Source organism: Notothenia rossii (assembly GCF_949606895.1).
Source record: "Notothenia rossii genome assembly, chromosome: 6".
Lineage (NCBI taxonomy): Eukaryota > Metazoa > Chordata > Actinopteri > Perciformes > Nototheniidae > Notothenia > Notothenia rossii.
This window is the reverse complement of record NC_136909.1, coordinates 16,602,467-16,627,906: the sequence shown is the minus strand read 5'-3', so window position 1 is coordinate 16,627,906 and position 25,440 is coordinate 16,602,467. Positions and strand designations below refer to the sequence as shown.

General features: G+C 42.6%; 2 protein-coding genes across 10 annotated transcripts in view; one reads left to right on the top strand and one right to left on the bottom strand.

Annotated features, from left to right (window-relative positions):
- ncor2 (nuclear receptor corepressor 2) overlaps positions 1 to 13,493 on the top strand; it is a 106,372-nt gene extending 92,879 nt beyond the window's left edge. For 6 of the 9 annotated variants that reach the window (XM_079689425.1, XM_079689421.1, XM_079689422.1 and 3 more), the window contains 15 exons: positions 66 to 411; positions 498 to 701; positions 1,022 to 1,273; positions 3,038 to 3,190; positions 3,282 to 3,533; positions 3,834 to 4,017; positions 4,135 to 4,619; positions 6,645 to 6,775; positions 7,398 to 7,570; positions 8,087 to 8,221; positions 8,697 to 8,839; positions 8,932 to 8,985; positions 9,528 to 9,716; positions 10,023 to 10,202; positions 10,435 to 13,493. In XM_079689425.1, the coding sequence (XP_079545551.1) occupies positions 66 to 411; positions 498 to 701; positions 1,022 to 1,273; positions 3,038 to 3,190; positions 3,282 to 3,533; positions 3,834 to 4,017; positions 4,135 to 4,619; positions 6,645 to 6,775; positions 7,398 to 7,570; positions 8,087 to 8,221; positions 8,697 to 8,839; positions 8,932 to 8,985; positions 9,528 to 9,716; positions 10,023 to 10,202; positions 10,435 to 10,625 (3,072 nt within the window). In that variant the 3' untranslated portion in view covers positions 10,626 to 13,493. The remainder of the gene's footprint in view (positions 1 to 65; positions 412 to 497; positions 702 to 1,021; positions 1,274 to 3,037; positions 3,191 to 3,281; positions 3,534 to 3,833; positions 4,018 to 4,134; positions 4,620 to 6,644; positions 6,776 to 7,397; positions 7,571 to 8,086; positions 8,222 to 8,696; positions 8,840 to 8,931; positions 8,986 to 9,527; positions 9,717 to 10,022; positions 10,203 to 10,434) is intronic. The other 3 variants (XM_079689427.1, XM_079689429.1, XM_079689428.1) reach the window with 1 other exon arrangement.
- A 1,181-nt stretch (positions 13,494 to 14,674) lies between these two features.
- rflna (refilin A) lies at positions 14,675 to 23,648 on the bottom strand. The gene is made up of 4 exons (XM_079685943.1): positions 23,371 to 23,648; positions 22,927 to 23,254; positions 18,194 to 18,303; positions 14,675 to 17,688 (listed from the first exon to the last, which is right to left on the bottom strand). The coding sequence occupies exons 2-4, from the start codon at positions 23,143 to 23,145 to the stop codon at positions 17,355 to 17,357; spliced, it is 663 nt and encodes a 220-aa protein (XP_079542069.1). The 5' UTR covers positions 23,146 to 23,254; positions 23,371 to 23,648; the 3' UTR covers positions 14,675 to 17,354.
- Positions 23,649 to 25,440: the final 1,792 nt, after the last annotated feature.

Below are 25,440 nucleotides of genomic sequence, written 5' to 3'. Positions count from 1 at the left end.
TGCAGAGGCTTTCCTTAATGTTTGGCATCCTCTATACTTTACTGATCATTTCCTGTTGGGTTCAGGGAACACCCATGAAGCAGGAGCCATCCGGTTCAGGGAAGCGTCACGATGTCCGCTCCATCATAGCCAGTTCACCACGTTCCTACCACAACCCAGCCTCACACCTGGAGATGCGGGCTGAGAGGGGCCGCTACGAAGAGGCGCCAAAAGGCCGGCCCAGCGCCGTTGTCAGTACAGCTAGCAGCATCGCTCGCTCTTCTCCCCTTACCCTGGGGTCAGAGCAGGGAGGCAAGTCCCATCATAGTCCAGGGGGCTACGAGGACAAAGCCGCCTTAAGGGCCCCTTACCCCGGGCCTTCGCACCGTGGCTCCCCTCTGTCCAGGGAGGCAAGCCAAAGGCAACACGATGGTGGGTCTAAGTCTTTGGAATAACATAGGTCACCCTTCACCTCACCAAAGCTGTACATTTCATTTTTTCCCTTGTTTTTCTTTAAGGTTCAAGTAAGAATCCGACTCAGGAGCGCAAATCCACACCGACCCCCAGAGAGATGAATGCCACCAAATCACCGCTCCAAGGTGTTCCAGATCAGCAGACCTACGAGCGCCTGCTGCAGGGTCTAGGGGCTGCAGACGTGTACCGTCAAATCCCCATAGCCTTCGACCCTACATCGCTGCCCCGGGGCATCCCCATTGACCCAGGTACAGACACAACTTAGATGGAAAACAATGTTCTTGTGACCTGATCAGGTTTCTGCTCTAACAAGTTTGAGCTTTCTTGTCCCTGTTTATAAAAAAACATCTCTCCTATAATTGAGACCTATGTGCTGTTGCAGTCAGAGTACCGTTGTACAGCACGTAGTCAAAAAAAGCTAAATAAATAAAAGATTCTTGCAAAAAATGTCCCAGTCTGACATTTGAAAGTAAAAGGTATTACTTAGGCCTAGTCTGTATGGCCTGTAATCATTTGGATTTCAAATGACAGACATTTCCTGACAGACTTTTTTTCTCTTCATACACAGCGGCCTACTACTTGCCTCGCCACCTAGCGCCCAACCCAGCGTACCCTCACCCCTACCCCTACCTCATTCGTGGCTTTCCCGACACAACGGCCCTGGAGAACCGCCAGACGCTGCTCAACGACTACATCACCTCGCAGCAGATGCACCAGTGGCCTGCAGCGGCTGCCATGGCCGCCCAGCGCTCTGACCTGCTGAGGGGCCTCACCCCTCGAGACCAGCCCCTTCAGATGCCCTACTCTCAAGCCCCACGTGGTAAGGATAACTGACGTGACAACACCTACTGACATTTGAGTCTTAGGTTGTGTTCACTCTCAAAATGGATTTGTTCTAGTTGAACTTAAGACTATCCCAGCACAAACATAAAGATGGAGTTTGCTGGGAGCTGAAAGCGTTGTTAAGCAGCAGCATGTTGCCTGAATAATTGAAATAACAGAATCACCTGTAAGATGAAATATAAAGGATGAAACTTGAATGGCCCACATGACCAAGTATCTACCTCTGCAATTCTGGTGGATAATGGATTACTAGATTGCTTTTTTAGATCACACTTCTATATCTTAATATATCTATTATATATTTTGTATTATATCCATCTTATACCTTATCTATTCTTATTTAGCTGCAAGTTCTATGCCAAGCTTTGGTGGCATTTTTCTGGCAAGCAATTGTGGGGAATACTTAAAAGATGCTGAAGGAGGGAGCATCGTGAATTATGGGACAGTTGGTTGTCGTCAGTGTTCACTGATGCGGCTTTCACACCAGGGCTTTTCCCTTTCTATCTCCGAGCTAGAGCTTTTCTGGTTCAGCTCCGGCTTCCCTTTTCTGCTCCGGCTTTGTTCACACCACTCAGAGCCGGGATGGTGCTGCCGCTGCTGGGTCATGACGTCACCGTTTACATCGCTGATTTGCTCCACAACAACAACAACAACAACAACAACAACAACAACAACAGCAACAACAACGGGGGGCTGCGTCGGGTCGATGGTCGTGTTGTTTTTAAAGCAAAGCCAGATTAAATTAAATAACGACTTCTCCAACCTTATACTTTTCAACCTGTGCAGCCCATGTATGGATTCCATCCGATAGCTGCTATAATAAAAAACAAAATGTCTGCCTCTCTCCAGAATGATCAATAACAGCGAAGGGATGGTCAAAGTAAGGTGCAAATAAACAGAATCACACGAAGCCTGGTTAGTGTTGCCTGACTTTATTAAATGTGTTTTTTTTATAAATGTGTGGTTGCCTTCTAGTCACTTTGTTCAGCGCGCCTGCTTGTAGGCAGGCATGACGAGACTCTTCAGTCGACCCATGTTCAGGGGAGGTGGGTTTAGTTTCCTGCATGCCTCGACGTAAGAGAGACGTAAGCGACGCCGCCTCTTAGCTCCGAAGCTCTTGCCTCTAGACCGACAATTTTTTGGAGCTGGAAGTGAACCGGATTCCGGAGCTAAGAGGCGGCCGCTGCGGTGTGAACAGGAAAAAACGGTACTTTTCAGGCTCGGAGCTGGAAACGCGTTGGACTGAAAGGGGCATGAGTCATTTATCGGGCTAAGCGTCAAATAAATCTACAACAACAGCAGTTATCATCCATTTCTCCTTTTAATAAACAAATGTATTGTAAAAAAGTTGAAATGCTTTTCAGTTGCAGTGAGTGAGTTTGGTTACGTTATATTCAATTGTAAAGAATTTAAATGAAAGATTAATAAATACAAATAACATGGACAACAAAAGCAAGTATTTATAGGAACATGACTTGCATCATTCATTAGAGACTTGAAATGCTTCATAAAGAAGAGGACACGAGTCTCTCCTTCTAGTCAATCCATTATTATCAATCTTTTTGGTGTTAAACTCAAACCATATTTTTGTTTCCCTCATAATATAACAAAAACCTCAAACCAATTGAAATAAAATATTGTGATGTGGATCAATATGGGAAATGTATTTATCCGTTACCACAACACATGCAGAGCAGCTATCGGGGTCCTTCTATAACTTTCTTAAATGTGTGTCCCCTAGGAATCATCGATCTTTCTCAGGTGCCACACTTACCTGTCCTGGTCCCTCCCTCTGCAGGGGCCACCGGAGGCCCAATGGATCGCATCACCTACATCCCCGGGGGAGCAGCCTCCTTCCCTGGCAGGCCTTACACCACCTCCCCCATCTCACCTGGTACGATTCTGTTCACAACAGAGCTCTCTCTGATCAATGTGTTGCAGTTGTTTTGTTTTTACAATCATTTGTTTTCCCTTTTTCTGTACAGTGCACATGAACAAGATGCAAGGCGCATCTTCAGAGCGGGAGCGCGAGAGAGAGCGGGAGCGCGAGAGAGAGCGGGAGCGTGACAGAGAGAGGGAGAGAGAGAGGGACCGGGAACGCGACCGAGAGAGAGATCGGGAAAGAGAGCGGGAGAGAGACCGAGAAAGGGACCGGGAGAGAGAAAGGGACAGAGACCGAGACCGAGAAAAGGGCGGGTCTATGGGGAATGTGGAGCACGCGCCCATCTGGAGACCAGGTGTGCTTTTTATTTTTATGCTTACAAAGAAAGATAACATTACATTAATACAAATCAATGAGGTTTTTATTATGGACATTAATCAAACTGTAGAAGGGGGACTTTACTTGCAAAATGACCATTTGTATATCAATAACTTACCCTTATGTTACCTCGAATTATGACGGAATCCTTTCTTTTCTTGCATGCCCCAATAGTGAACAAAGAATACAACATTTGAGAATTCTTGATGAATTGAACTAAACGGGGGCTAAGTTCAAATTAACATAAGTGTTGGGAATATGTGTTTGTTCCCCTCAGGTACAGAGCACAGCTTGGCCAGCAGTAGCAGCTGCAGTGTGAGACCCTCCTCCCAACCGTACAGCCACCAGCACTCCCCCGTATCCCCTCGCACCCAGGACAACGTGCAGCAGAGGCCGAGCGTCCTGCACAACACCGGGGGCAAGAGTCTTTCTGTCAGCGACCACTCCGGCTCTGTGTTTCGGTAAACTAGATTTCAATTCTGCTGACAAAATAGTGATATTTGCCTGAGCTAATTCCTCTCTTAAAAAGGATTTTGATTGTCTTGTTTACTAAGCATGTTTTCTTTGTGGCCTGCCAGGTCCATGTCCTCCGGGTCGGCCCGCTACCAAGGTTACCCTGGCCACCTCCAGAGGACAGGTGTCCCCCCTGAGGCCTACCAACCTGCCATGGACTCGGGTGTAGCCAAAGAGCGCGATGGAGGCAAAAACAGGGGTGGTCTACCCAAGCACATGCAGGACCAGCACGGGCCCTCCAGTAAATCTGACCCCAAACTGTCCAGCCCAGGAGGGATGTACCCCGGGTCCTACAGCTCGCCTTCAGGCCGGCCCCAGCACCTGCTGCCTCACCAGTCGGATAACCCCCCTGGCCGCGGAGAAAGTGGTACACCTAGTAGGGAAAAGACTCAAAACAAAGCGATGTCCATTCAGGAACAAGAGCTCCGAGCACTCGGTAAGACCACCATGACTGCGGCCAACTTCATAAACGCGGTTATTATGCGTCAAATTTCTTGTGAAACGGGGATGGCAGAGACGGGCTCCCTTGTTGCCAGCAGCGCCACTGATGGTAAGACGCTCTGGATCCCAGGGTCCCCCTCATCACCCAGACCCTCCCCCGTCAGTCTGTGGCCTATTGCACGCTGTGGTGGTTGGCATTATCAAATCAGCCCAATTCATTTACATTATTTTTCCTTCAATGCTATACTTTTTGGCTTTTTTTATTAGTTCTTCTTTACAAACTTAAAGGCCACCGAGGGTGCCCTCTGGAAAATAAGCCTGTCTTAATTGGACCTGACGGGCTGAGATTTAATAAAGGCAGTTAATAGCATTGATTATTTAATAATTACTAACATCACAACATTTTCCATGAAGAAGATCCTAGGTGTCCTTTAAGGTTTAATTTTAAGAAAGATGTTGGGACATTGAGGCAGAACATCCTTTGCTGCTCATTTTCATTTTCTTTTCGTACAGGATGTGACTTGAATTTTTAAAATGTGGCGCCCCTCCTCCCTCCTATTCGGCTGCTTACTTTAAACTGAATATTTCACCACATTCAAGTGGGCGTGACCAAAAATATTGAATGCACTTAAAAAGGCATTTCACGGCAGGAGGCTTTTATATCCCATGTTAAATGAGACTGCCTGTAATTCAAACACTTTATACATGCAGTGTCTGTACTTCACTCCTGCACTTCTGTCCTGTAGATACTTATATATGAAATATATTTTGCTGAGCACTACTTTGGACAATGACCACATGGTGACTAAGTTGAAAAAGAGAATCATAGTGACAGTCCCGTACATCAGAAGCGTTGAAGCCTTACAAACCACCAAACTGACTCTCCCTGGGGTCCCAGCGCGGCGGTGATGCAGAGGAAGAGGATGGGAAAGGGGAGGGACGTGGAAAAGTCTTTCAGCCATCCAAGGGAAGGGGGGTACTGCAGCTTCTGCCCCCCCAAATCTCAGCATGTTCCTTTTTATGGTTCACTGTAATTTATGCTTTTTTTCTTTTTTCACACACTCAACACATCTCTCTCAATCAAACCACTGGGAGTTTGTCCGTCATGTGGAATGTGATTATTTTATGTTATAAAGAAATGTGTCGTATGACGGGCCTGTAGGGAAAGTGAGACTGCATGCTGATGGGAAGCATACCTTTGAAAACAGACAAGACTGCCGCACAGACTTATTAATGTAGCCCTCTATTCAAAAACTAGTAGACAGGGCCCGAGGGAAATGCAGATTACTTAAAGCTTTTAGTTGAAATGAACTCTGAGTTTTTTTGTCATTGCCAGCTAACAACAGAAACCACATCATGCTGTCCCTTTAGGGGACTCGTCTGGGGCCCATACAGTCTGCTCAGCTCCACTCACATCATCCTCTCCTGAGATTAATACTGTAGTGCGAGAGTTGTGTAAGAAAACAAGGAAGAAAAATAGTCTTGAAATAGGCACACAGGTTCAACAGCAATTTCACATATTTATGGGTAAACATGAATGGGTGTATCTCGAGTTAAGTTAGTGTTTATTTTATCTTAGGATACAGTAAATATATTTATATTCTTCTGGTCTCTAGGCCATGACCTTTTTTCTAATCTGTTGATTGAGGAACTACTATAAATCGACTTCTTCATTTACGAGTCACTGATGCAAAACCAGTCTATTTTAGCATCATTTCTGGTCAAGGCTAGTCTTTTTTTGGTTTTCATGCAAAGAGTTCATTTTTGAATATTTACAATATTTTAAGTAGCTTGTCACACACATTGTCATATAGTATGTTTCTGTGAAAGCTTGTCCCGTTGAGCTATCATGTGCAGATGCTACATGAAATGTTTAATTGCACAACCACCATTTAATCCTAATGTGTGGACAAACACTTTTTGAATCAAGCATGTTTCCCATTGGCTCAAGAACTTGAATTGTGTCACCACGGACTCAAAAGAAAACTAACTAGTGTGTGTGTGTGTGTGTGTGTGTGTGTGTGTGTGTGTGTGTGTGTGTGTGTGTGTGTGTGTGTGTGTGTGTGTGTGTGTGTGTGTGTGTGTGTGTGTGTGTGTGTGTGTGTGTGTGTGTGTGTGTGTGTGTGTGTGACAGCTCAACAGAATATGGAGACACACGGTCTGTACCGTCCCCCGTCTGAGGAGAGACTGTCTCCGGGCCAGCAGCCCTCCTCCCCCAGTGTTAAAGGCAGCCAGCGGGTGGTCACCCTGGCACAGCACATCAGTGTAAGTTCCCCAACCACTTCAATACAAATTGCACAAAATACACAATAACAATATTTAGATCCTTATATGTATGTCGCAGGTTTCGTAAGTGGCTTGACGTGATGGTAGTTTCAAGTAATTATGATGCTCAATGTGTGAAAGAAGGCGGTGGCCATTATATTTTCTCAAGAAACTTGAAAAGTACAATTTTGAGGAACTTTTAGTTTATTTAACAGTTTTTAGTTCCTTGCTACTTGATGGTTCTTCACTACAATACAACTGCGAAATATTGTACTCACTCTATTACATTTATTTTACAGCTTAAATCACTTTGAAAATTCTTATTCAGATTAATAGTTAAAAAATATAATCAACAAATAGGTTAATAATTGTATTAAATGTGAAGAGAATGCTTTATTGATCTCTTAGTGAAATTCAAAAGCCACTGGGCATGCACAGTATTTATAAATAAAAAAATCCCTCATTTGGCATTTCTGTGGAATTAGTACTATTACTGTTTGTAAAGTAGTACTTCACCGATAACAGAGTATTTCTACACTGGTATTGCTATTTGTACTGAACTAAAGCAATGATGCATTCCAACGTTGTCCCATTTCTTATGTTGATGTGTTTACTCCAACAGGAGGTGATAACTAAAGACTACACCAGGCAGAGCCAGCAGCAGAGCTACCACGGCTCTCCTGTCCTGGACCTCACCCGCCCCCCCAGTGCCTCCCAGCTCCCCCCCACCTCACAAGAGTTGGCCCAAGGGTCCCGATATCAAGAGGCCCACTGTGGAGAACGCAACAGAGACAGGTAGGAATCAATGCGAAACATAATCAGTTTGGAACAATAAAAAGAACTGTTAAATGTATGGGGTGGGCAATTCTTCTACTTGTTCCTTATCTGATTACTTCCCTCGAATATAACCATTTGTATGTCAAAGAGTCGCCCTGTGTTACCTTGAATTCTTGATGAAAACGTGCCTCCATAGTGAATTAAGCAGGAGGAAAAAAAGGGAAAAGCCTTTATGAATTTAAAAAACTGCTTTTTCCAAACTCACACAACTGGTGCAGAATAATGCATGTGTCTTTGCTCACTGCTTCTGAAACATGCATCTTGGCAAAAACAAATGCTACTTATAATCCTTCCATTAAACAGTGCTCACTATTAGAGTAGCACGCCTGCTCAAGGTCAAGAATGTTTATGCAGAAGTGTTTCAAATATTAAGATTTGAGCAGAACATGAACCTTGATGTCCATTATGGAAACAACTCATTCATCTGTTTGTCTTGTTGCAATCCTTAATGTAATGTATCTGTTTTCTCTGCAGGTCTCCTCCTCAGCCCAAGACTTCCCCCATCAGTGTTTGTAACGATGGCATCGAGCCGGTGTCTCCTGCTGGAGCCAGCTCTGAACCTGAGGTCCAGGGAGGGGCCTCGTACTGCAGCGAGCAGGGGGAGCAAGGGTAACAGCGCTGTGGATTTCCACACAAACGGCTACAAAACTATCTTTCAACATGTCCACTTTATAATGGGCTTAGCTCGTATGGTATTTCGATTAGCAGGCTAAAATGTAGGATCTTTACATAGATAAGTGTTAGAATCGTTTTTTAATGCTACAAGACAGGGAACATCTATTTCAACAACACTTCCTTTTTCAATTCAGTCATATCGCTCAGATGTCTCTATGTTGCATTGAGGTTGAAGATGGACCTAATGGGCTTTCAGAGAAGAATGCTGATTTCATTCTTTTTTTTTTTTAAAGGGCTCTATTTATCGTGTTTCGTTTTGCTAAGCCTCTCTTAGAAAGCTTATGGGAGGGGCTTGAAACTGAGGAAGTTTCCTGTTTAGTTCCATCGCTGCTTTTTTTTTTCAATGAGGAACCCTCGACAATCCCAAATCATCAAATCTTTATCTCATTTTGTCTCTCCTGTCTTGTAGAATGGGCTCCCGCTCCCCTCCAAACACCTCGCAGCCTCCGGCTTTCTTCAGCAAGTTGACCGAGAGCACCTCGGATATTGTGAGGTCAAAGAAACAGGAGATGATTAAGAAGATGACGGTGGTGGGAAATGACGGTGATTTCAGTAAGTCTGACTTAAGCACAGGCAACGGTGCACAATTCAAAATATGAACAAATAATGGACTTTTAATAAAAACAGCCTGTTGGCACTTTCAGATGCTGGTCAACCAGGAACAGAAATCTTCAATATGCCAGCGTCAACAAATGCAGGTAATGTTTTCAAACCTCATCTACAATTATTATTATTATACTCATTATTTTATAGTGAGAGAATTGCCTTTTATGACACACAACAGTGGATGTACTGTATGCAGCATAATCTGTAGCCTAACAACCTGGACTTTACCGCATGAGTTGTTTAGTTGCAGTGCTTCGCTTGCTTGAAAGAAAAACTGCTTACTACTGCAAAAGTACTTTTAATGCAAGGAGCAAGCTAAATTACCCCAAAAAGGTAGCAGTTTCCACATCCCCGCCCTTATCCTGGACATTGTTTAGCTTAATAACCTTCCCGACTGCTTGTGTTTACAGTAGAGCTTTTGTACAGAAATAATTTGAGGTTCTAAGGTTCTGTGAAAGGTGGCGTTTACACAGGAAATGAACTTGACCTGCGTCATCAGATGACACAGATGAGTTCATTGCCTGGGCACTTGTGACATCTGATACTTGCAAGACTTCCGAGAGACATTCACCCCTTGGTTTATACCCCTGCACCCTCTCTCCCTCTAACCTGTGTAACACTTCCTCCTCCACAGGACCTGTGGCTCCCCGCCCCCATCCAGCTTCAGAACAACCCGGTAACTCCATAGGCCTGGAGGCCATTATAAGAAAGGCCTTAATGGGCAAATATGACGATCAGCCTGAGGAACGCTCTCCCTCCAACCTGATGGGCCCGGGGGGGGTGCCTGCAGCCGACGGACGTGGTGAAGACTTCTTCTCACAAGGTGCAACCCCCTCAGACATTTTGTATTTGAATGTCTCCTTCACGCCAATATATTCTTGCATGTGTTTTTTTCCAAGGTGCAATTGAAGGCTTTCAATTGTTTCTGTGTTTGGCCCAGCTTTGTATCACATATTTGAGTTTCTTACAACTAAGCTGAGATCTTTAGTCAGTGACCTATTGGCTGTTAAAGGACCCCATCGCAACTGTGTCTTTTCTCTCAAAGCAACATAACATAGCTCAACACAGAAATAGTTTTGCACTGGATTGTAACACTGAGGGTTCAAGCTGTTGTGATCTTTGTGTGCAGGTGGTGGAAAGTCCTCAAAGGGCAGCGGGCGCTCTAATGGACGCAAGGCTAAATCTCCAGGACCGGGTCTGTCGGGGGGGGAGAGACCCTCCTCCGTGTCCTCAGTCCACTCTGAGGGAGATTGCAACCGAAGGACTCCTCTAACCAACCGCGTGTGGGAGGATCGGCCTTCATCCACAGGTAGAAAACCCCCCCTCTGAAGACTCACTATTAACTCATTGACAAATATTTGCAAGGTTATTTTTGTAACACTTGAAAAGTCAAATCTAAAATTGAGGTTTTAGATTTCAAAATAAAAAACTAAGAAAACATTGTAAACTATTCTATCCTCACTTATATGTTGTAACGTTGCTTGGAAAGAGGAAAGTGTCCTTAACTCAGCATAACAATTCTGTCCTTCTGCCTTTTGCAGGTTCGACTCCATCTCCCTTCCCCTGTAATCCGTTGATAATGCGTTTCCCCAGCGGGACAGTGTCCGCCCCCTCCCCCTCCTCTGGTCAGCTGGGGGGCCCGGTGCCGGGACCTGGACAGGGCCGCTCCTGGGAGGAGGAGCCCAAGCCTCTGCTCATGTCTCAGTACGAGACCCTGTCTGACAGCGAGTGACCGGGAACCTATCGAACCACAAGAACCTTCTAACAGTCAACCAACGCTCTGCTGCTGAAGACACACACACACACACACACACACACACACACACACACACACACACACACACACACCCACGCACACACCCACGCACACGCACACGCACACGCACACACCTGCAGACCTACCAACACCATTCCACTCTGCATTTCCTCCTTCTCCGTCGGATCATGTCCTTCTCCTAACACACAACGAGATGCAAAGCAGCGAAGAGCTGAGACACTGCTGCTCAGTGTGGGTGTGTGTGTGTGTGGGTGTGTGTGGGTGGGTGTGGGTTTGCACTTACGTGTTATGCATTCACTCCAGGACTACCCTAAAGGACAAATCACTTTTTTTTTCTCTTTATTTTTTTTTTACTTTACTACTTTTCCTCACTGGCCTTATCAATATAGACACATTAACCTGCACCTTCTGGGTGTTCCGCTCTGACGTGCTGACACTTGTTGTGGAAGGGACCCCGGGGTCGTGTTGTTGGTCTGTCGACGGCCCCTGTGGCTCAGATCTGACCTGAGAGCAGCGGCCCCCACATTGAGGACCCTCTGGAGTTCTCATGGTGTCCTCACGGTGCAGGCGGCCTGTGCTGCCACTACAAGAACACGTGCGAGGCGACGGGAGGAGAATCAACATCTCGTTTTTCTTGTTTCGGTTCTTTGTTTTGCTTCTTTAAATTCAGTCAGTCCAGTCCTGTGTTTGGAACGTGAGCTGAGACCGTTAGTACATTTTGATGGTGAACTTTTGATGGTGTCATTTTGTTGTCTATTATCTGCAATGATGTATCTTTTTTGGGGCCGGGGTGGGGGGGGACAGAGATTGTTATGCGGGGAGGGTCATATCATTGGTTTACAGGGTAAACATGCTGTTCATTGCTGATGTCGTCATTAGGGGGGAGGGGGGGGAGATCCTGAGGAACAGTAAAGGTCTGTTGATCTCAGGCAAGGGGAGAGATGATTTGCCAGACGGATGGCACTGAAACAAGTGACACTTTCTCACTGTTTTTATATTAATCATGTCTGTGTTTGTTGAACGTTTTTTGGATATTAAGCACTTAGTAGTCAGTCTGTTCACAATGGCATTTTTAAGATTCAGTTTCCTGGGACAGGTGCAAAATGGACTCAAGAACAGCGTATAAATCCCACTGTATCCTTTAATCTGTTTATTTTGGTCTTGCTACCGATATTCTTTATCGCTCCCACACTCAAAGCGACAATCACATTTTAGTGAACGAGGACTAAGCCGCTGCGAGCAGGTGCAGACCGACCTTAAAGCTGCTTAAAGGTGAACTCCTCAGCATCACTTTGGAGTTTGCCTGCATTAAAGAGAGGTGAAAAAGCCATCTTTCTACAACCCTTGGTCCATGGCGGTGTCAGCTTCAGCTGGCCTGCTGCGATCCTGTCTAGGAGCTGTTGTGACGGTCTGACCTCTGACCTTTTACTGCCTAGAGGGGGAGCTGAGACCCGACTCCTCACCCTGGCAGATTTTGTACAGTTATGAGATATTCCTAGTGTTAAGTGCCATTTATTTTACATATACAGTACTGAAGTTACCAAGTGACGCACAATTTTTCTTTGAACCCCCCATGACAGTTAATACTGTCCAAGCAGGGAATTATGATAAAGCAAAACCGGAAAGGAAAAATGTCCTCTTTTAAAAAAGAAAAATTAAAAAAAAAAACGTTTTGTGTGCATTTTTTCTTTACTTCGAAATCCATCACAGCCTTAGCTTTGAACTCTTTCACTTATTGGATTCATCTTCAAACTGATGCTGTGTCACAGCTAACCGGGCCATGTCATGCTTCAAGTGTACTTCATTGCATCTGCTTTGTTTGTATTGTTCAGAAGAAGTGGGGGGGGAGGCATTCAAAAGCATTCTGGTTGTTTTATGTAACACGAGTTGACATGTTGTCACAGTTTACTGCAGCATTGTAAAGGTCGCCCTCTGTGCAAATGATGTGTGAAATGTTTTCGGCTTGTGACTTTGCGCAACCAGGGACGAACTCTGTCCTCTGACTGAAAAACTGCAGCGATGACAGTGAGCTCGGTCAGTGGTTTAGGAAGATTTACCTCTCCATCTCTCGCTCATTTTCTCACTGTTGATTCTCACAAACGGGACTGTTAAAGGACTACCTCCTCTTCCTCCTTCATCCCACCTGCCACACCTGCAGAAAGCTCAGCCATCTTTTCGGCCTGTTTTCATTTTCTATCAAGACTGAAGGAGGGTTTTAAATTTCAGCAGGCATGGCAGAAAAACAGCCAGGCTTTGTACATTGGTTTCTGCTCGTATATCATTGATCCACTGATGAAATTGAAGAATGTGATGGTAAACAGACTAAGCCATATCCAGCTGTTCCCTAAACTGATGTCGGACTAAAACATTGTTTTTAAAAGTATACTGAAACAAATTTTAACATGCATCCATTTGGTTCATTGTTCTTACAGTTTGTATCAATTTCTGTCTCGTCACAAATCTCAAGTAATCATTCAAAACGTGAAGAGACGGAGTTCAATTCATGATGTGTTCCCTGGACTGTCAAAGGGGGGTGGGCGGGGGATCGACATAAACAGTACATTGTTCAACCATTCTGTGCATAATGATTTTTTTTTTATTATAACCCACTGTATAATAGCAAGGATTGTATATAAAACTGAAGAGATGTAAATATTTATGTGGCTTGCTTCAAGGTTGGTATTACAAAAAATTAAAAAAATTAAATAAATATTCACATGGTTAAATTCTACATGCCCACCAGCAAGCTTTGTGGATAGCAGTGTAAAATGAAAAACAAAAAAGACACTGCCTTAATGTTTAAATAAAAAGCTTATTGCCATTCATGGTCTCGGCGTCGTGTTATTTAATGCTCTGTGTTTTCTATTGGATTTCTGCAGTCACACTTTTACTTTGTCCACTTAGTCATTGTGGAACAGTCTAAATCAGGGGTGTCAAACTCAATTTCATCGTGGGCCACATTAGCATTATGGTTGCACTGAAAGGGCCGGTTGTAACTATATAAATATACATATATGAATACATAATATGTATGAAATAATGTATTATATTATTGCCTCTGCATTGGATTATTATCGGATAGGGTAATAACTTAACTAGCGGAAGTCTAGGGCAAATAATTGCGAGTCTCTTCAGTGCGCATGTCACAAAATGAGATGCATTGTGGGACATATAGTTTATGGGCAACATGCTTCTGTAATATAGGATCAAATTAGATGGACCTTTAAAAATAGGCTCAGGGCTTAACAGGTTAATCCCCGTGGGGAAATTCAGTAGTTCAGGCCTGCCTGTCTGCCTGTCTGTCCGTCCGTCTGTCTGTCTGCCTGCCTGTCTGTCTGTCTGTCTGTCTGTCCCTCTGTCTGTGTCCGTCTGTCGGGCGGTCGGTCTGTCCGTCTGGCTGGCTGGCTGGCTGGCTGGCTGGCTTAGCCCTGCAGGACATGTCAGGTACCACAAGGGGGCAGCACAAGCATAGTTGTTTGTAACGGTTATATGTTGAATGTTTTTGACACAGAATTCTGAATACTTTGCTTATTCATCTTAATTATGCCATTTTAATGTATCTCTCATCAGTGATGATGTAATAAGATGTAAACAGCCTTCTTTTCCCAATTTACATCATCGAACAGCGTCCTTATATTCAGTCTAAACCATTGAAGTTTCCTGTTTTGTTACCTCAAAACAAAAAGTGTCTTTGTTTACTAATAATCAGACTTTTTTTATTTCTGCCGGCTTGCTTTTTCCAGAGTAAAGACCTCCGAAAGTAAAGCATCTCTTAGGTAAGTGATTCCTACCTTCCTACCTTGTGTTTGGACATGAGAGAAAACACCATGTTGTGGGGATTTCTCTGTGATGTAAAGAAGAGAAAAAGCTTAATGACTGAATAATTTACTCATTCACACCATTTATTTCTTCCACCCCGATGGATGACATCACAGCATTGCTAAGCAGGCAAATACAATGTACTGTTTAAGGTTTAGCAACAAATGTATTCAACACAACAGAAGTAGGTTTTAGGAATCGCAATGTTTTATTCATTTAGGATATACATCTTTTTAAATAATTTTCTTTAATCAGAACTAGAACGATCGATTGACGTACAAAAATATAAAGAGAAATATGAAGTGCCTTGATGCCACATATACAACAGGAAAAAAATGTACAGTAACAAAATCAAATGTTAGGAAACACAAGTATCTCACATAAAAACACCAACGTATTAAACTTGACACCCACTGACTTTCTGTCATCATTCTCTGACATTTCACAGACCATCTACACATAGCAAAACTCTCTGTCATCTTTCAATAACTTTACTGTTTAGTTTAAAAAGCCATCTTCAGAATATTTTATCATCTCATCTACAGTTTTCCTTTTGAAAGAGCAGATCTGATGTTTGCTTATTACTTACTGTTCCCTCATTAAAACCCAGTACCCCTCACACAGTACTGATGCACCCCCTCCCCATAAAGCCTCCATGTATCTCCTACCCTTACACTTTCCTAGAAGGTTGTTCAAACAATAAAATAACCAAGACTGCAAGTTCAATACCTCAACTGAAATTCGGAAAAACACATTTGCAATGAAGTAAAATGGATACCTAGGAAAATTTGAGGTAAAGTCAGATGTTTCAATATTGTCCATGTTCAATAATCTAAATATATATAGAAGACAGACACAAAAAAGTCACAAAAAATGCTCAATAAACTTATATTTTACATCTTCAACAGGATGATCTGATGTGGTTTCAATATGACAATATGTTGATATCTGTAAAACAGCATTAAACGCTTGTCTGCACCAGCTATTTGTAAATTCAACCCTAAAAAGGAAGTTCGGACTAGGTGTAGATGTAAACATCGCTAAATGATGAAGGGTTCTTTGACAATAAAGTCGTTTTTAAGTAGAGATGGGTTGTTAATAGATATGTTCGCCCAGTGACTGTCAGCTGTAGCTGCTGTAGGCTACATAACATTAGCTCACTGACAAAGCTTGCTTAAATATGACCAGTTTTGAGTAACATCTATCCCGAAATATTGAAATCATTTTTTATAAATAACAACATGGCTAACATTACTTGACGTGCTGTTAACAATGTCAGACTAAAACGCCAAATACCGTTAGCTAGGTTTGCATAGTTGGATATTTCATGACACTGAAAACACATATTTATCCATGTTTACACTGATAAATAAAAGAGTATCACCTAAATTAACAATGTATTATTGTATGACCCTACAGTGACATTTCCAGAGGATTTTTGGAAAATGACTTAAAAGCTAAGACACTCATTAAGTTTTAATTATGCAAATATAATTAAGTAAATCACTAACAACTTTTCATAAACTGATGTATTTACAAATATCTGGTGCCAAATAATCACAATTGTGTTTGTCTTTTTTGAAGCTGAACCCTTGAAGCATTAAAAGCAATCAATGACAGCTGGAAATAGTTCTTGTTTTTGTGTTGTGACAGAGAAGTGTTTTAAATATTCAAACAATTCACGTCAAAATGTTTGCACTTCAGTGACGAGCCCAACCATCTGAAACCAAAGCAGTTACACTGACTGAAACAACTAAAAAACATGCACAGTCTTTGGCATTGAAATACACCTGTATATTCTCACTAACCTTGTAACCATTGATCATGTGTGTTCCTGATGAAGCAGATTCACTGAGTTTTTAAGTGTTCAACTTTTAATAAATAATGTCTAACGCTGCTTCTTTAATTCCAAACTTCATTGATTTTTGATCTGCAGCTGAACCAGCTAACAAGAACCTCTTTACCAAAACCCTTCACCCTTTCACTATCTTAATTAAAGTGTTCAAATCAAGTGTTAACAAACATTACGTTTAACAGATGTTTAATCTACGACAATAAGTGATCCACCGTGGCTGTGAAGCTACAAAGATCTGAAACCAAGTTTTCAGAGGATTTAAATATCTCCCTTTTTTCAAATATTCTCAAGGTATCAGATGTTATTGTGCTGTCTTTTAATTAGACTTTAGTTTGAATTATACAGTCAGCTCTGGGAACTTATCAAGACTTTGCAATGTGCAGTTGAGTTTAATTCAATTGTTAATTAATCTAGACAGGCTGCTGTTTTAATGTGTGTTAATTTACGCTGTACAACAAAAGCAAGCGTTTTGTCTCAGAGTGTGGAGGTCATACAAAGAGACAAACTTTGGTCCAATTTTTTCACATGCTGAAATCCCCCCACCCCCGCAATTCAAGTCCACTGGGAGGACTTTAATATAGAAAACAAGTGCAATAAAGCCATATTAGAAAGCTTTGCATTGGCGTGTCTCGGTTGGCTCGGAGCTGAAATCCACCACATCTCGACTTTTGTCTACTAACACAGTCCGTCACCTTCACTGAGGTTACATCCAACCGGAAAGGCCGCCAATTTGTCAGCCCTTGTATTAAATAAGACATTAACCATTGACAAACTGCCATAGGACAGACTCTTTTTAAAGACTGCATCAGTAGAAAGTCTAAAACATCTCAGGCGAAATGTCGATAAAGGGTTCCAACAGTTTTCTCTATGGCGAGTAAAGATGAACAGAGCAGGGTTTTTCAGGTATTACTTGAAGTATTTCCCTTTCAATATAGGCCTCCCCAAGTTCCTTGTCCTCAAAAAGAAATGATACAATCACCAGGTAGCCCTCTCCCAGTGCATTGTGGGCCCTACAGGTCCTCTGTGTAGATGATGCAGGGACTAGTATCCTCACTGGACTCCAGCTTCACCGTGGAGACGAACCAGCGGCGGGACCCCGTGGCGTTGTAGTTGAGCGTGGTGCGGTAAGTGTTCTTGGCGTGCTTCGGGTAGATGATGGTGGTGCTTCGGTAGCTGATGGGTTTCTGCCGCGGCTCCAGGTAAACTTGGGACTTGTAGCTCCTCCAGGTGCAGTTCCTCACTGCCACCACCGTCTCGCTGAAGGAGGTTGGCGTGGGAACCGGGGTGCAGTACACCTGGTCCTGGTAGTGCTTGTCCGAGTCGTACTTGACCTCGGAGTTGCATCTGTAAGGAAAGAGAGGGTGACACGTTTTTAGAAATGCAGCTAAAGTTGACCGCTAGGTGGCAGTGTTGTTAAGAGAGAAGATCAAATGTTACTTTAATAATCCCAAAGAAAATTCTTGTGCCAGATTAATACAAGAATTAAAAAATATGTGTAAAAATATAAAGTGTATAGGAAGTTATAAAAACACAAGCGAAAAATAGAAAATGTGTAGAAAAGAGTAAGACCCTTTTTTTCTTACAACATTATGACAACATGAGAATAACATCAAGGGTACAAAATGTGTGTTATGCTAATACTATCTCAGTAAGATAAGTATACTAAAATGGTTTTGCACATGATTTTGAGAGCAATATTGGCAAAGTTTTAAAAAAGTCACAGAGATGTAATATTACATATTTAGGAATAAATAAAGGTATATTTGTGTGAATGTATTACTTATAAAAAAATTAAAATAATTAGGCTCCAAATAGCAACCTCTGTCGTTATGCTTCAAAGTTCCCTTACTTGATTTCCTGCTCCGGTTTGGGGTTGACCTCGATGCTTTCTCCGAAGAACACAGGATGCATGCGGGTCTTTGGGTCTGTGCCCGTGGAGTTCAGCAGCAGGTACGGCAGCTGGGCAGAGGAAACACAAGAGTCACAATCTCACAAATACATCCATGAACTGCTGAACTGTTGGTAACAAGCCTGCCAACGTGTCCATTCGAGGAATTCTTGTTAAAAAATTGCCAGCGTGGTTGGGGGTTTCAGCCGAGCCAGAAACCCAAATAAAAACCACTTCAGTCCCCACCCTCTCCAGGAAAACCTGCTCGTGTGTGTGTGTGTGTGTGTGTGTGTGTGTGTGTGTGTGTGTGTGTGTGTGTGTGTGTGTGTGTGTGTGTGTGTGTGTGTGTGTGTGTGTGTGTGTGTGTGTGTGTGTGTGTGTGTGTGTGTGTGTGTGTGTGTGTGTGTGTGTGTGTGTGTGTGTGTGTGTGTGTGTGTGTGTGTGTGTGTGTGTATTTCGACTGAAAATAGGCTAACAGATGTTGAGGCCTACAGATGTTACAGAATACAAAACTAAAATGACTGGTGGAGATGATGCTCTCAGAAGTAAGGGGATGATGTTAAAGATTCTCATTTAGTCTGGCCAGCCTGAACAAAATGGGTTCACATCAGCAAGCATGCATGTGTGTGATGGAGACCCTCTAATACTCATGTACATCTTAAATGGCCAATATCGCAAATTATCCACGCTATTTGTATTTAGCATATTGTTTTAAAACCCTTAAACCCCTTAACCCTTAAATGGGGATAATGCTTTCCCGTATGAATAAGAATAATCTACTAAAAATCCAATAAACCAATAATGAGTACAACAAACATACCTAAGCTCCTGTTACAATCATACTACTCATGCAGGTCATGGGATACATTCAGAGTGTCTGCTCTACACAGTGTGCCACACCAGATGGGATACAGATATACTGTACTCAACTAACTGTACAGTATGAGCAGGTCTGTTTTAGCACTGACCTTTTACCCCTGAGTGTCCCCTCCGGGGCCACAGGGGGACAAACAGAGCTTTTGACATTGACCGTTTTCTTTGCATGTGTGTCTCTGAACAATCTGAATCAAGTGGCACCCCAACCACAACTCCGACACCTCTCACGTTACACACGAGAGGCTGTCACATGCTGTGGTTTGGCCACAGCAGAGCGTACATGCCTCTGCAGGGGACGAGCGAGAACAGGCCAAGGACACGGCACATCGCTGAGAGAGGCTCCTCTTACCTACCATCATCACCCACACACTATCTGAGCGCTGGAGCTGGACTTGCACAGCTGCTAGTTTTACCACCAGACTGAAAAAAAGTTAATCTGCGGCCTCTTCTCTTTTTGCTGCTGGTACTTCATGGCCTAAAAAAATGGTAGGACTTGGGATTGTCTTTACCTCCACTGCTCCGACATGGAGAGCATCCCAGGTATTTCACCACAGTGTGTTCTGGCAACTTCTGCGAAGCAAACATTAATGAATAGAGGAGAGGTCACCTCCAGACAGTGGATCCCCCAGAATGCTCGCAGAGCATAAACTCCCCTGGAAGCACATTTCTGCCCAGGAAAAACACTGTGCAGCTGAGCCACCCACACAATGTACAATGCACAATGCAGAGCTGCAGAGAGAAACGCCAACTCAAACACACTTCTCCAACTGCCTGCTGTTTGGGGAAGTGATCTGACTTTGCATCCTGGTGTTTGCAAGGACGTTAATGGAAGAGCATCGGTACCACACAGCGAGGCAGATTTAGAAAATTGTCATGAGATATGTCTCCTGTCCGTCCTCGATTTTAATCCACCGACACTTGACCGGTATCCTTGAATCCTTGAGGACATGAACACAACCTTATGCAGGTCTGACACACGACAGATAACATGGCCACACTCATTTGTTGCATGCCTCTAGTCCCTTTTGTTAGTTAAGACATTCGTAAAGACATAGTATACAAATATGTATCCCACATCTGTATACATTTGAAAACAGGGGTGCTTCACGTTTCATTTAGAAGTGAGAGGTCATCCAGCTCTTATGCAATGGTCTGCAGCCGCTCTAACAAGACCCTGCGCCCCAGAATAGAACTGGAGGATTGTTGGTAGGTGGCGTACAAAAACAACACATAAATAGATTTGGAAAAGAGAAACAAGTGTATGCATCCTCATGTCCTCACAGTCATGTAACTTGACGACTTGTCTGATGAAGAGTTTTGGTTGTTTCCACACACAGCTACACTGATGGGATTAGCAACACAAGCAGCCTCTATCAGGACGGATCTTTAGAAGAAAAACACAAAGCAGAGAAGTCCTGCTAATCTGAACCTCCAGAGGATTAGAGGATCTTTCTCTTTCTCTGTTTCAGGCTCCAGCAAACCAATGTCACGCAACTCCCAGGATGCAGCGCTGCATTTCTGAGGCCTCCCTCAGACTCTTTAAAAGCCACCCCGACCTGTGCAGACATGTTCTGAAAACGTTTGAGAATGGGAGTGACCTGGAAATCATTTTCAATCAAATCAACCTTGTCACAGAAAACCACTGAGTCATTAGTAGCCATTTTAATTATTTTAAATCTTTCCATGGAAAATCATCTATTCTGTGTAGTGACATGCCTGTCCTCAGTTGAATAAGTACTAATGTTGCCTCAGGGTTACTGTTTGATGCTTCTATGTACAGACCAGTAGTCGCAGTTTCCCGATCAGATGTAATTATAGACAGAAAATAGATTCCCTATGGCTCCAAAGCCCTTTGTGCTTTTCAGAAAATAACTGAAACAAAAAAGTGCATAACTTGTGAGTTCAAGACGTTAATAATGGTTGACTGTTAAGTAAAACGTTTTTCTAAATATTTCAGCTACATGGACTTGCTGATGTCCATGGTGAGATTTGAGCTGAGACAGGCATCAAACAGGTCCAATGAATCCACACACATTTACACATAAGAGGTTATTATTCATTTTCCAGATGAATCCAAAATAATCTACTGCAACTACATTGTTTTCAATATTCATTAAAATGCTAATAGTTTTCTAGCTTTTTGGATTCATTGCTTGGTCGGAGAATTCTGAAACATATCCATTCCAGTTTTTCAGTCTTTAAATGTTTGATTTGTCAATCCAAAACCCAAAGATATTCACTTTGATATGATGTAAAAGCAGGACATCTTCATTTTTTAGAAGCTTAAAACAATACGATACCGGTTTAGTAACAATAAAAACATTTGCCGATTACTTTTCTACCGTTCGACTACTCATTTAGTCGACTTATATGTGCAGCTCTGATCAACTTTAGATAATCCTTTGTGCTTCCTTCAACTTTAACTCCTGTTTTCAGCTTTTCATTTTGTGACTGATGCTGGCGTTCACAGACTGAGCATGACACTTAACACTCAGGTAACTATGGGTTGGACTAGACTCACATTTCTTAAGTGCAAAACTGAAGTTTTCTAATGTATAGGCTCCCAACTTGGGTTGTGTCATTATACCAGACATGATAAATAAGTACAGAAATAAGAAGGATCATAATGTGGACGAGGGAAAGGACTATAAAAACGGTTGAATGGAATATCCTTCTCTTGTTAAAATAGCCAGGCAATCAAAAACATATGCAACATGTGAAAACATTTGCGAGCAGTGCTGCAAAGATTAGTTTGACAGGAAATAATCGCCCACTATTTTATTATCCATACAGAAATGGCATAAAAGGCTGCTTTCTCTGTATTATTAAAATGAATACCTCTGGGTTTTGTTCTGACCAAACTAAACTAAACATTTAAAGACATTATTCTACATTATTTTCTAACATATAACATTTGTAGAAGTTTCTATTGGACTTAGCTTCTCTAAATCACTCCGTTGGCCAGAACGTATCCAATAATCAACCAATTTGCCAATTTCTGTATATTTGAAGTGGTTTCAATTAAAAGTTCTTGTGGCAATTGAAACGTTTTATAAAGCTAGTTTCTGACTTTGTATGTGTTTCATTTAGATTATTCTGTTTTAGCATGCACATGTCTGTCAGTTTTAAAGGACCTTATAGTAGAAATAGACAGTCCCGATGTAAATCTGTCACAGAGCATTCGCTTAATAACATTTTTACTGTCTTGTCATAAGGCGAGGGACAGAAACCTGATTTCACGAGTCATGCTTTTAGTGTAGGCCACACACCTTCACTGAGATGAGTGAAGCAATTAAAGTGATAAAGCTTTCTGTCATCACACCGGGAGCCCCTGAAATCCTGGCAAGGACCCCCGGGAGTCCCTGGATCCCAGATTGGAAACCCAAGTGGACCTATAATGAACTCCCACACAGACCCCTAATGACACCTTGTAGTAAGGGCCCATTTTTGACTGGCTTATTGAGGGGCAGTGACATCTTCAGCGCAAGTACAAGATCAGAAGTTTGCTACTGAGGAATTTCTGACAGAGAGAGAGAGAGAGAGAGAGAGAGAGAGAGAGAGAGAGAGAGAGAGAGAAAGAGAAAGAAAGCTTCCAGATGTTATGTGAGTAAAGGACTGAAGTGAAATCTGTTTCTTGCCAAAAACTAAAAAGCTCTCAGAATTTCAGTTTCTCTCGCAGCAGCGTCATTATTTATCCATTAGGTATTTTATCCTTTAATTCAGTGAATCAATGAAGACACAAAACAGACCCAGATCACAGCTTTTTGATTACAAAATTGCTGCAAATAACACAGTAACTACAGCGATATGTTTCTTACCAGTTTGCCTTCTCTGCTTTCCTTTTTGTAATATCCATGATGGCTTTCGACGGGCGTCGTGCAGCTGCCGGAGCGCGAGTCGATCAGACCCGGGGAGAGGGAGCAGAAGGGCGGACTGGGGCTGGGGGGCAACCCCGAATCCGGACTGTCGAGCAGCCCTTCCCGGTTCTTTCCTTTCAGGCTATCATCCATCGCTTGTAAATGTAGGTGCCCCACCATTTCTGGGACGACTCAAGTCAAAAAAACACCCCGGACCAAGTTGCACTGACAAGTTGAGCGCTCCTGTCTCGGAAAGACAATCCTGGGGGAACTTCTTTTAGGAGGACTCCTGCAACCGGAGAAAAAAGGAGGAAATATGGATTTAATTAAAGCCCATACACTAGGAAAAAAAACTCCCCACAGTGATATGGATCCAGCCCTTATTTCTCCAAAACATTACTGTACCTGCGCGTCGTGAAGTAGTCTGTCCACTTTTAATTCCGAAATATATTCCAATGTACGGGAAAAACCAACCACAATCTTAAATACTAACTTCAACCTTCACACCAAAGTGTAGTTTACACTATTTATATATATCACAACTGAACAAAAACGTAATAAATCTAGCGCAAAAACAAAAAGTCGACCGTGCGTCTGGCACCGATCAGGATGAGAGCTCCTCTGCTCTGCTGAGTGTGTGTGAGAGTGTGTGAGTGAGTGAGTGTGTGTGTGCGCATGTGTGTGTGCGCATGTGTGTGTGCGCTCTGCAGTGGAGAGCTCCTTCTTAATGATCCTGCCAGGCTTTTTTTGCACCTGGATCCAGTCCAGCCCTCATGATCTGGATCACTTCCATGAACAACCGACAGGGGCGAGCACGTCCTCCCTGCTCCTGCTGCACGGTGACCTATGACGGGGACTGACTGAGTGTTGTTATAATGCCTTTGAGCAAGTTATACCATCCCTTCTGGAGCTAGGGTTTGGTTTATCTTGATAACTATAATTAACAGTTAGTTATTCATAAGTAGTAAGTAATTGGCACAACTAGTGATTTTCTAGTTGGCTATAACAGGTTTATATAAAGCTATGTTTCTTATAAACCGGTTGGTATGCATTTCATCTTGCATTTCTCACAATAAGCAGTATTAATTATACATCACTAAATTACATTTATTAGCATTTATAATGAGAAACTATCCACATTTAGATATTTCTATTTGATAATATGTCACTTCATCAGGGAACTCTATTAGTTACCTATTTGTTAATCGGTAGAAGTTAGTAATCACTGTTGAATACTTCCAATACCAATAACTATTACTATTCATAATTAGCATTATGTTTCTGATTAGTGGCACCTCTATTCCTCTTGTTGTGTATTTATGGGACAATATTGGTAAATTCTATGTCAATATAATCAAATTTTCTGCCAGTAAATATTACCTTTTATCTCACGTTACCTACGAGTCATACTTTCTGTTTACAGCCTTTTAAACTAAAGAAATGGGAAGGGGCTGTCCAACATTTTTGTATACTGGGTTAATTTGTATTAGACTATACACATTGTGAAATGTTAAAAAAGGTAAAGTCTTTTTTGACAAAATGAATGACACTCATCATGCCAAATAGTAACTTGTCTTCCTGAGGTGTAGATCTGAGTTAAACAATCTGAAACAGCTCAATGCTTATCAAGTCTGAGAGATGAACTCAACAGCTAAAAAAGAAAGTCATCTGCATAACTGGACATTCGCATATTTTTTAAGCTTACCTATTACTTTTTTTTGAAAGCCTGGATCTCAACTCATTGCCAACATAGCAGAACACATTAGCTGAGTATCTGCAATGAGTAAAACCCTTTCCAATTTGAATGTTGTTCAGCTAAAGTTATCCGAAATGATCACAAAGTTATATAAGCGTTGTTATCCTGAGAAACTCCCCTGATGTCAATCCTTGTATAGTTTTAGTTATTTCCAGAAATGATCAGTCGGCTGCCTTTGTGGAGCAGTTTGTTTTGTTCCAGAAAATAGCTTGTCAAAGGATTATTAGAGGATCACTGAAGTTATTTTTCATAAGGCCTGGGTGTATATGTGTCTGTAACCATCTTGCCTGGTGTATTTCAGGACTGGGTGGAGTTGGGTGGGAACGCTGTGTTCATTCAGCAGCCACACACACACACACACACACACACACACACACACACACACACACACACACACACACACACACACACACACACACACACACACACACACACACACACACACACACACACACACACACACACACACACACACACACGCATTTACAGTAGAAGACCTGAGTGAACAGCATGCAGAGGAGAGATTGAATCCTTGCTGATGGCTCTCTCCACATAATGTCTGCACTCTCTGTTCATACGGTTACTCTTACCAACAGCAGCCCTGCCAAAAGGGAAATCAGAGCATAAATAAGAGTCAGTGCAGAGCAGCACAGAGCAGACTGTGTGTCTTAAGTGGTTGATTGTATCTGTGATGGTCCACCAGCTCTCCATGGTGATTA